The sequence below is a fragment of the Tachypleus tridentatus genome, chromosome 11 (assembly GCF_004210375.1).
Source record: "Tachypleus tridentatus isolate NWPU-2018 chromosome 11, ASM421037v1, whole genome shotgun sequence".
Taxonomy (NCBI): Eukaryota; Metazoa; Arthropoda; class Merostomata; order Xiphosura; family Limulidae; genus Tachypleus; species Tachypleus tridentatus.
In genome coordinates, this window is record NC_134835.1 from 23,662,804 (window position 1) to 23,674,114 (window position 11,311).

General features: G+C 33.0%; 1 protein-coding gene across 6 annotated transcripts in view; it reads left to right on the forward strand.

The window, feature by feature from the left end:
- The window catches only part of LOC143231750 (RNA polymerase II elongation factor ELL-like), a 34,716-nt gene extending 23,802 nt beyond the window's left edge, over window positions 1-10,914 (forward strand). For 4 of the 6 annotated variants that reach the window (XM_076466385.1, XM_076466389.1, XM_076466388.1 and 1 more), the window contains 7 exons: window positions 3,046-3,116; window positions 3,604-3,760; window positions 5,749-5,836; window positions 7,113-7,713; window positions 8,539-8,596; window positions 9,878-10,049; window positions 10,362-10,914. In XM_076466385.1, coding sequence (XP_076322500.1) covers window positions 3,046-3,116; window positions 3,604-3,760; window positions 5,749-5,836; window positions 7,113-7,713; window positions 8,539-8,596; window positions 9,878-10,049; window positions 10,362-10,505 — 1,291 coding nt within the window. In that variant the 3' untranslated portion in view covers window positions 10,506-10,914. Of the gene's footprint in view, window positions 1-3,045; window positions 3,117-3,603; window positions 3,761-5,748; window positions 5,837-7,112; window positions 7,714-8,538; window positions 8,597-9,877; window positions 10,050-10,314 lie in introns of all 6 variants that reach the window. The other 2 variants (XM_076466387.1, XM_076466386.1) reach the window with 2 other exon arrangements.
- The last annotated feature ends 397 nt before the right edge of the window (window positions 10,915-11,311 follow it).

Genomic DNA, 11,311 nt, shown 5'->3' on the forward strand with positions numbered 1-11,311 from the left:
ATCCAGTAATTGTGCATGAATTGTACAGATCTCTCATGATGTTTTAGATATTATGGATGCAGTCTTTTGAAATTCACTAATCTACACCTTACATAAAATGGATATCAAATCTGACAACCTAGATTCTAATGTAAAACATGAAAGGTAAGTTTGTTTTTTTATGCTGTGAAAATGCATCCAACAAAGATAGAATGTGGTAGAAGTATATTGAAAATAAATATAGAACTTGACATTGTACTATAATGGAACTCTCACTTATATGATACTGGAAAAATTTTTCTATTACATGATATCCAACTTTCAACTTCACGAAATTTGTATCCTGTAAGCATATAGATTTGCAGTATGGGTCACAATATTCCCATTGTGCTTCTGTTTTCTGTAACAGAGAATTGTGTTTTTCTCCATTCTCAGGGTGCAGATATGATGTCATGAATATGTCGCACATGGATCTAATGCACTGGTGCCATGGGTAATTAAAAATAATATTTCTACTTATGAAACAGCAGAACTTCCAAAAAACAGAAAACTTCTAAACTAAGTAGGTAAATCTGGAAACCTGCTGTGACAAAGAAAGTGAAGGTTTTGAACCCAAAACAAACGTTATTTACTTTTATTACATAAGTAGAAACACGTGAATCTAATGTTCATTCTTCATAGATAATAATATATTTCTTCTTGATTAATTGTCTATGGAAATGGTTTTTAAGCAACTGTTCAGGAAAAGAATATTCAGGTGAGCATTCAGTAGGAATTTAAATTTAAGTTATTGCAGTTTTATATGGAAACAAAATGTTTCAATAGTGATATTCAGTTATTTAAAGTGTGCTTGTTTAAAACTATTGTTTTTACCTGCTATTTTGTTTAAATCCTTCAGTGTAATATAAAAAAAAGTTTGAATTTCAAGTTTCCCACATCATTTTGTGCTGACTTGTGTGTATTAAACACACAAACAATTATGGGCTAGGTGTAAACCAGTGGTTGGTTTGTTGGCTGCTCATCACAGGTTGAAATTCAAGCTATGGGATATCACTAAACACATCATTTTCAACTGCAGGAGGTTTATAACTGTCACTTTTATTTCCATAGTTACATCTAAAGGCTAACTGACTGCCTTGCTACCAGTTATCAGTTATAAATTAAGGATGGTAAAACCTGCACCAGTAGAGTCAAAGACTTGGCTGTTTAGCTCTCGTGCTGCACACACTTGTATAAATTCTGCTGTCCAAAACAAAGTTGGAGTAACTAATACTACCAGTGTTCACTTGTATGAGTAACATCAACAATTGTTTTGTTAAGATTTTGTGACAGTTAATGAAACTAAATGTTTTAGGAAATCAACTTTTCCTACATTTTATATTGTAATGTAGACTAGCTGCAAGTGGTTGTGAACAGCTAACTGAATTTCATTACAACTTAACACTTTTAGATAAAGTCTTGTAAGACCTGGTCAGATGCATTGGGAGATTTTTATGTTGAACATATTTTATGCTATTCTTTCATGTGGGAGAGTTCTAGAGTCAGTCAGTCCATTAAGGGTTCAAGCAGTCCTCTTTGAAGAAGTAAAATCACCCAATCAGGAGTACATGCAGCCTGTCTGTAAGTTGTTTACAAGAAGTAAAATCAACCAATCAGGAGTACATGCAGCCTGCCAGTAAGTTGTTTACAAGAAGTAAAATCAACCAATCAGGAGTACATGCAGCCTGCCAGTAAGTTGTTTACAAGAAGTAAAATCAACCAATCAGGAGTACATGCAGCCTGCCAGTAAGTTGTTTACAAGAAGTAAAATCAACCGATCGGGAGTACATGCAGCCTGCCAATAAGTTGTTTACAAGAAGTAAAATCAACCGATCAGGAGTACATGCAGCCTGCCAGTAAGTTGTTTACAAGAAGTAAAATCAACCAATCAGGAGTACATGCAGCCTGCCAATAAGTTGTTTACAAGAAGTAAAATCAACCGATCGGAGTACATGCAGCCTGCCAATAAGTTGTTTACAAGAAGTAAAATCAACCGATCGGGAGTACATGCAGCCTGCCAGTAAGTTGTTTACAAGAAGTAAAATCAACCGATCGGGAGTACATGCAGCCTGCCAGTAAGTTGTTTACAAGAAGTAAAATCAACCGATCGGGAGTACATGCAGCCTGCCAGTAAGTTGTTTACAAGAAGTAAAATCAACCGATCAGGAGTACATGCAGCCTGCCAGTAAGTTGTTTACAAGAAGTAAAATCAACCGATCGGGAGTACATGCAGCCTGTCAGTAAGTTGTTTACATGAAGTAAAATCAACCGATCGGGAGTACATGCAGCCTGCCAGTAAGTTGTTTACAAGAAGTAAAATCAACCGATCGGGAGTACATGCAGCCTGCCAGTAAGTTGTTTACAAGAAGTAAAATCAACCGATCGGGAGTACATGCAGCCTGCCAGTAAGTTGTTTACAAAATATTAATAGAAATAGCTTAGTACCATTCATATAGGGAAGGAATTCTAAACGTGAGTAAATAAAATTTGTGCAGAAACTAGAAAACCACAAAAACAGTAAATTTAATATTTTTTTTTGTTTACAAGGGATTGTTCCCTATGAATAATTAAAATTTTTAGGTAGTTGTAATTATAACTCCCCAAAAATGAAGTTAATGATGAAATTAGTTTGTGTATGTGGTTTTGACATAGTTGGAAGTAACAAGCAAAGGCCATTAAATATTTGACTTCTTATTAATAAGGTCTTTCCTGCAGACATGACATGTCGTCCTTCGTGTGCTTGTACAACGTGGCAAGTTGCCCTTCATAAAAATAGCTTGGTCGTTTTCAAGCTATGTGTTACAGTTAGATGTTAGGGGTTTTATCAAATCAAGAAAGGGGTTAGGGTGTCATCAGTGAAGAATATTTGTAACCCACTGATGTAGTTTTATGGCATGACATTTTCCTTCATATTGTTTTATGACGTAGCATGTTTCTTTCGTATTGTTTTATGGCATAGCATGTTTCCTCAATATAAGTTGTATGAATGGAATGATTTTGATTGATATTTACTGTGTTATTTTTAAGGGAGAGAATTATTCATGTACTTGCTGTCCGTCCATACAAGAAACCTGAACTTTTGGCTAAACTCATGAGAGGTAAGTAAAAACTAACTTCTAAAAATAACTGTTATGTAAGTGTTTTAAATCACAGTATGCTAAGTGTAATAAGATACTTCTGTAACAGTGAATAGATATTTATGATTAAACTGATGGTATACAGCATGTGTTGCAAATCAGCTTATTCAAGATAGAGGTTATGAAATATTGAAGTATTTTCTCTCAGTGTTGAGTGTTGCATCATCATTTCAACACAAATCATTTGTTATTGTATGTGTGCATATGTATCAGTGTAGTCTTTAGCTCAACAATAAGTAAAGAACACAATGCTGTTAACTTGTCACCCCCTAGTGGCACAGTGGTATGTCTGCAGACTCGCACAACTAAAAACCAGGGTGAACAGAGGACAGTAGCTCATTGTGTAACTTTGTGCTTAATTCTAAACAAACAAACTGTCAACTTGTCATTCTTGTTTCTTAGTAAAAAAATTAAATGTGATAAAATTAATAGTTTAACTGCTTTTCAGATGGAATAAAGGAAAAAGACAAGAAAAGTTTGAGTGTTATCTTGAGCCAAGTTGCTGTGTTAAAAGATAATAGCTTTTCCCTTCTGAGCCATGCTTGGAATGAAGTCCAAGATGATTGGCCTTTTTACACATCTCAAGAAAGAGAGCTTATGAAAAGGTAAAAGGATTGTTTATCTCTAACATAAAGTGAAAATTATTTTTAAAAGCTCTACTCCTAACCGAGGTAAATGTAAGAATTAAAGGTGTCAAGATGTAAAATGACTTAACTATAGAACATGTAAACCAGTAGTAAAATATAATGAGTGAAACCCAAGATATATACTCACATGATTTGCAAACAATGAGTTATAGGAACTGGATAGTGAATTTAATAGTGGTACAAATCCTTAGGGAAAAGTTGTGAAATGCAGGATTTGGTATGAGAGTTCTTTACTTTACATATAGCATTACACCTTAGTTTAATATACAGTTATTATTGATTGTGGACTATTAATCCAACTTGTTATTTTTCTTGGCAATTCAGTCGGGTGACCTGGTATGGGCAAGAGGGTTAAGGTGTTTTAACTTGCAACCTGAAGGTTTCAGGTCTGAAGCTCCGTCCCACCAAATATGCTTGCCCTTTCAGCTCTGGAGGCATTATAATATGATGGTGAATCTTCTTATTTGTGGTAAAAGAATAGCCCAAGAATTGGCAGTGGGTAGTAATAACTAGTTGCTTTCCTTCTAGTCTTTCACTGCTAAATTAGGCTCAGATTGTGCAGTTAGCCCTTGTGTAGCTTTGTATGAAATTCAAAAACAAACCAGTTCAGCAAAGTTGGTTGGTTGCATTTTGACTTCAGTTTTTACATAATCTAATATAGCCTCAAGAATATCTATATTGGGATGTTTGTGCAGATGTAGCCATGAATTGTGAGTATTCTTAAGGATTTATTATCCTGAAGATGCCACATTTGCTTTGTGCATGGGATCCCAGTGGTTTATATCCTTGAAAGAATATGATGAACTGAAGTGTGCATATACTTGTCAGCAGTCGGGGTGCCATCAATTTTGTGTATATTACCAAACCTGTTGACTGAGATCCAGTACTAAACTTTTACTGATCTCCATTTGCCATGCTTCTCTGTAGGTGTTGTATATTTGAATTTGACTGTAAAGGTCTCATGTCTCTCCAATCTTCTTTATATTATTTGTGGTCTTATAACCAATTTCAACATTGTGGTTTTAGTTACTATTGTCTCAGCAGTACATTTCAAACAGCTGCATGGCCAGTGCAGTCACTTTGTGCTTATATTTATATTGCTAATCCAAAAGTGACATTCTGACCTGTATTTACAGCAAGTCATTAATAATAAAATAAAATTTAAAAAAAGATCCACACTAGACCATTGTCTCATCTTGTGAAGAACATACACAGAGATACTTAACATACATTTGTAGAGCTTTAGTTTTCTAACTCAGTCATTTCTATTATTAAAACTGTCAGTATCACGTACCTTCTTCAGTTTATGAGTTCCAATTGAAACATAGTTCTGCTGCAGTTTTGTTAAGGTACTTACGGCAGTCTGTTTACTGAAAACACATAGTAAATCAGTGGAGTTATGATTTAATTTCTATGAGTAATAAAAATATTAATACAAAAAGTATGAAGGTTTCTAATTAATTATTATTCAGTTTTAATTTCTCTTCAAGTAGTTTTAATTTTATCTTGAGATTGACATATACCACTTGAAAATAAATTCGTTTTGAATATTTACTTCCACATTCATAAACTCCTTTAGGTAACAAGTCCAAAGAGGACATTTTGTAGTAATAATATTAACTTTTTTAAATATCTGTAGGAGTCATAAGATCAAACTGTAACTTCTAAAATAAGAACTCTGTAAGAATAAATGTGTAACTTGTATGTTTAAATTTGTGTGTGACAACTAGTAAAATATTTAATCCTGAAATTGTTTTTCAAGTAAGATAAAACTTGTATTGAATAAAAACATGTTTTTAGAATTGTCACGATTTCTAAATTGGGCTGAAATTTTATTAACATTGTTTTTAGAAAGTTTTAAGTTTTTATACTTTTTCGACAAGAACTTCATAACTTAACACCATCTGTTCAGAATAATTGTTTTCAGAAAGTTTTATTATTTTTAGACAAAAAACACAAAATTTAACGCCACCTGTTGAGAATAGACTTCATTCCCCATCAAGTCTTCTTTCCAGTAATTCACCAATTTCCCAGGTAATCAGTTTCTTTGAATACGTATCCATTAATCAGGTCATAACACTTTTACATGCAAGAGAAGAGCATTTTGAAAAATATCTGATACGTTAGCAGCATATCAGTTACTAATTTGTACTGGACAAAGTAAAATGAAAATTATTCTGTGGTAAAGCAGTACTGTGGATGTGATTTAAAATTGTTTTCATCTTAATGACAAACCCCTGAAGAATAGCTCAATCCACCTAGCATACTGTTTACTAAGTAGCCATCCATTTCACTAATTGTTTAGAAATTGTAGTAATTCTTTTGACACATTTACTGAATACTGGTCTGACATTTGGTAATTTTAGAAAAAAAATTGATTTTATTTCAGAGCAACAATTCTACTTGTGGTAAACGTTTCAAATTTTTATGGTCTTAAAACTGTTCTTACAACTAATTTGGTAATATTTTCTTTCGGTCATGCATTTATCCTTCTGATGTACTTGTTAACTCTTTCTATACCAGCAACCTTTTCTTGCATGTTAATAGGTTTTACTGAGTGGGTTTCAAAATTTAATTAAAGTACTTTATTATCATGGTAAATGAATGCATTTGGCATTAAAATGTAGCTAATAATCAGAATTTTAATGTTAAGTAAGTAGTAATTTTATATTTGTTTTTTAAGGCAATATTTATAAAAAGTCTCAGTTTCCCCTAGTGTGAGAATTGTGATGTTTGTCCCCTAGGTCTTGTCTCTGTTTGTCCCCTAGAATTGTGATGTTTGTCCCCTAGGTCTTGCCCCTTTCTCTAACTTACTTACCATTCCTCTGAGAAGTATAAAATGTAATGATTAACCATTATAATGTTGTTATCACTCAGGCAAAACATAATGTTTATAGACTTCAACCTTAGTCGATTACAGAGAAAATTACTACTAGAAAATCAAAGTTTTCAAAGTTGATGGTACATTATTGTCTCTCTTCCTCTGCTGAATGACCAAAATGTAACATTTGAATGATTCGTCAGGAGGACTACTTCAAAAGGTTTGAAATGTCTTAGGTTTGTCAGAAGAACAGCTGTATGTCCAGAATGTATAATGTTGAAACCCTCTTCATAAGAACAGTTACAATGAATATTAAAATGGGAGTTTTAGCAGTAATGTTCATTACAGAATGAAACATCTAAACTATAGAGGATTCTTTCAAAAAGTGATGGTAACATCTGTACTGATGTGTACAGGCTTGATATGACTAGTAATGTTTGTAAACGAAATGGTGATTTTGAGACATCTTGTTGGGATCTTTATCTGTAGAAACGTGGTCCACTGGACTATGAGCCCTACCAAGGCAAGAAGCTGAGAATATCCCACTATCAAAAGCCTGAAGCGAATGGTGCCTCTCCATCTGTAGGTGTTATGGGTACTTGTAGTGAAACCATCTTTTCTAAGGCTAATTCTGTACTAAGTACTTCCAAAAAGGAAGAACTGTCACCAAGAAGTGACCAGAATGATCTTTTAAAAACCAGTAACTATGCCCTAAAGTTTTCTTGTGCTACTACACCTTCTCAGACTTCAACAACAGGATCTGATGTGGTTAACAGATGGACTGTGGAAGGGGTTGTATCTAGCCCCAGTGAATCAACAAAGCAAGTAGCAGATTCCTCCCAAAGATACATCAATAATCATTCTTCCCCTGACTCCAACAGTCATCTTCAGATAAAGGTAACACCAATCAAAGATAATTCTGATTCCAGGCTGCTCACGAAGGGTTATGTTAACTACAGCCACCACTACAACAGTTCTGTACAAGATAGAATAACAGAGGTGGAACAATCCAAAGTCAGTTCAACAACTGTTGGTTCTGGTTCAAGTCCTTCATCCAGTCCTGATAGTCAAGATAGTTTGTGTTTTAAAGGTGAGCTTATGGAATAATGTTATTAAAAATGTTTTTTTTCTTTAATTTTGAAAATGTCTGAAATGTAATTAAGCCACAAAAATTTTATTTTGTTTTGATGTTATCGTATGACACTTAGTGCAGCTGTGATTATGAGTAACTTGTTTTTCGTTAAGTTATTCTGAGATCTGTTTATGAAGTCTTTTGTTGGAAATAATTAGATGTTACTATAAATTATGATTTTATAGCCATCAAAAAATCATCTATGTTCCTAACATTAGTGGATTTCATTGGCTACGTATCAAATGACCTAGTTTTTGTGGTAATTAAGGGCTTAGGCCACAGTTAATCCTTTTTGCAATTCATTTGTTACTTATCAGATGGCCTAGCTTTTTTGAAAGAGTATTTATGGTTGTTAAGTGCTTGGGATACAATTAATCCTTTTGTGACTAAGTTGGATTTTTTAAATGTTGACATAAAAAAAACTACAAATAAACTTTATATATACAACAAACATATAGGAAGCTGAAATATCATACTATTGAAAAAACATACAACTTTAGTGCTTTTATCAAGTGATCATATATTAAGTATTTGTCACCACTATCACAAACATATTGTATTTTATTTGTATAATGTTCATCTGGTAGAAGTAACTCACAAATAAAAAATATGTCAAATTTTACTTCACTTGGATAAACCTGAAGTCAACTTAATAAATCATTAAAGAGTAGGTTACTTTTGATTAATGGATATAGTTATTTATGTGACACAAATACAAGTTGTGTCTTCTGTGAAAAATGAGAACAAGTTATTAGTTTTTACTTTTTGTTGATAATTAACTAGGTTCTCAAAGTTACACATCATCACCTTCTACTGTCTGTGAAGTCCCTGAATATTTAATGTAAGTACTGGTTTTACTCAACAATGTTTAGTAGCAAAGTCTTTTAATTTCAAGAAAAACCTTTCATGTTTTGTGGATGAGTTATTCAGGTTTTGGAAAACTGAAGTTTCTAAAACGGTTGAGTGAATTTGAATTTAATGGCTTAAAATATCCATAAATCTACCTGAGAACTTTAAATACGATATAGATTCACTTTGTACGAATAACTGTCTGAAAACTAGAAGAAAGTATAACCGTTTACAACAAAGTGGCACAAAGTTATGCTTACCCCATAGGCTAGTCTTCATAATGTTGGCATGCTAAAAAGAAAACTAAATTTTATATATTAAGAATTACTTTTAGAAAAGCCTCTGTAATTATCATTCAATCCTTTAATGAAAGCTGGTACATTCTTATGTTTAAGTAAGAGATGCAAGTTGATTAGAGTGTTTAAGTACATCTGAAATTCTCTGTCTTGCTGTAACTCTTGCTGGTCTTGTGAATTTTAAATGTATTTGTTAATGGCTGTCTAATAAAACTGTGATAAATGTTTCATAAATATTGAAAAGGTTATTTTTACTTTAAACAGTGCAAAGGGCTATTTGTTTCCTCTCATAACACTGTCAAAATAAAGCATGGAACAGTTCAACTAATTTGTTCTATAATGACTAGAATGTTGGATATTTTTTTTGTACAATTTGGAAAACAATTTACGTAGCATATTGGACAATGTATGAAAATAGTAAGATATGATATACAGCTTATAGTCTGAAAGTCTTTTAACAACTGTCTGTTTCTGGTATGAAATATCTTCAAGATGTAGTAATGAAGGCAACATTTTAATCCATCATGAAGAACTTGGTGGAACTTCACATATTGCTAAGTCAAATAATGAAGATAAGTTGTTTCTAATGTACTGTGGTCTGCTGCCAATAATTGATTGGTTTGGCAGTAAATTAATTTATTAATTTCATGACAGCAACACAGTGTAGTGATCACATTTGTACTGAGAAAATAACCAGAGGTGGGGCACTGGCTCAGATAACCAGAGATGCTCAGCTCAGTGGTGGGGCACTGGCTCAGATAACCAGAGATCTTTGTTCCTGCTTCTCACTTACTGTTTGGTTGTTGTTTTGGAATGATAGATTGTGTTGAAATGTGCTTAATTCATAGAGCAGCTCTATTGGATTTGATCAAATTGTATGCAATAAATTCTAGGTGTATCTCATAAGTATTTTTTTTTATTGTATTAGTAAAAATATATATAATATACAATATAATTTTAAAAACATTAACTTGCAGCAAATATGTGGAGATCACAAGCATTGACCAAAGGACAAGGTATAAAACAGACTTTAATGCTGAGTATGGAGAATACCGAAAGCTGCATTCTCTTATTCTGGAGGTTTCTAGACGGTTTGCTGTTCTTGAGGACAGGCTAGGGAGTTATGAAAAAGGCTGTGCAGAATGGGAGGTTTGTTTTCTTTTATGTTGAATATTATTACACTGTTATCTTTTGAATATCATTTCTTAATGAAATAAGTTTCATTGGCTTTTATAATTTAGAGTAATAATTATTAATATCTGTAGCAAACCTAGTGTGTTACTGGATACTACACATTTCTTGAATATCCTTGCTTAAAGTGATTTTTAGTTTGAATAGACCTTAGGAATTATTCATGTAAAAGCTTTGCTATAATTTGGTTATGTTTATTGATTAAACAACTTTTTTTTTGTAGCTGGTAACATCTGATAGAACTGTTTTACAGAGAACCATGTTTTACAGAGAACCACACTTGATATCAAGAGGGAATACAAAGAACAAAAGCAAAAAAGATACCAGGACGTGAAGAGACGGTTTCGATACTTGCACAATAAACTGGCCCACATAAAAAACCTCGTAATGGAGTACGACGAAGCTCGCACGTAGCATTGCTTTACGGCACACTTTAATGCAGTTTTCCAAGGATCGGGACTGATTAGTTTTGGGCAGTTCCCATGCGAAAGACCTGTTTGGAACTACCATTCCTTGTGCATCTCAATTCACTCAACTCTGTTATTTATGTAGAGCAACAACAAACAAATTCCTTCCAAGAGAGACTATATTAAGACAGAAAATGACTCTCTTCTGAAGCAGTTGCTGAGTGCACCAAATTCAACATGTCTCTTGTAATTTTCTTCCCCAGAGCTGGGATGTTTTTTACCAAAGGTCTTCCAGAGGAATATTAGTTTCACAGAACTTTATATTAACAGATAATCTCCAGGAACTGGTTTTGATTTTTAAATATATTTTAATTTTTAATAGGAAACTGTTTTCTCCTTTCTAAAAAAAAAACAAACCTACAAACAAAAGAATTGGTCAAATTGGAGTATCGGTGATTAGTAACTTATTTAAATAAGTGTGTTACTTTTTGAATATGCTTTTGTGTTAGATATTTTTGTATGTACATAAATTTTAATTTTAAGAGAGGTTTTCTCACTGATATAAAACTTGCATCTTGTTTTTTCTTCACTTGTCTCAATCAGAAATATTCATAACCAAAACTTTGAGACTTGTTATTGTAAATTTGTCATGGTTACTTGTCTTGAAATTTTATTAATGGTTAACAAAGAAGTTCACTGTTCCAGACCAAGGGTAGGCTGGTGGGTCCTATTCCTTGTCAAATTATGCATATATCTCCTAATATGTTTGCTGCTAGTGCAGCGATAAGTCTATGGAATTACAATACTAAGATA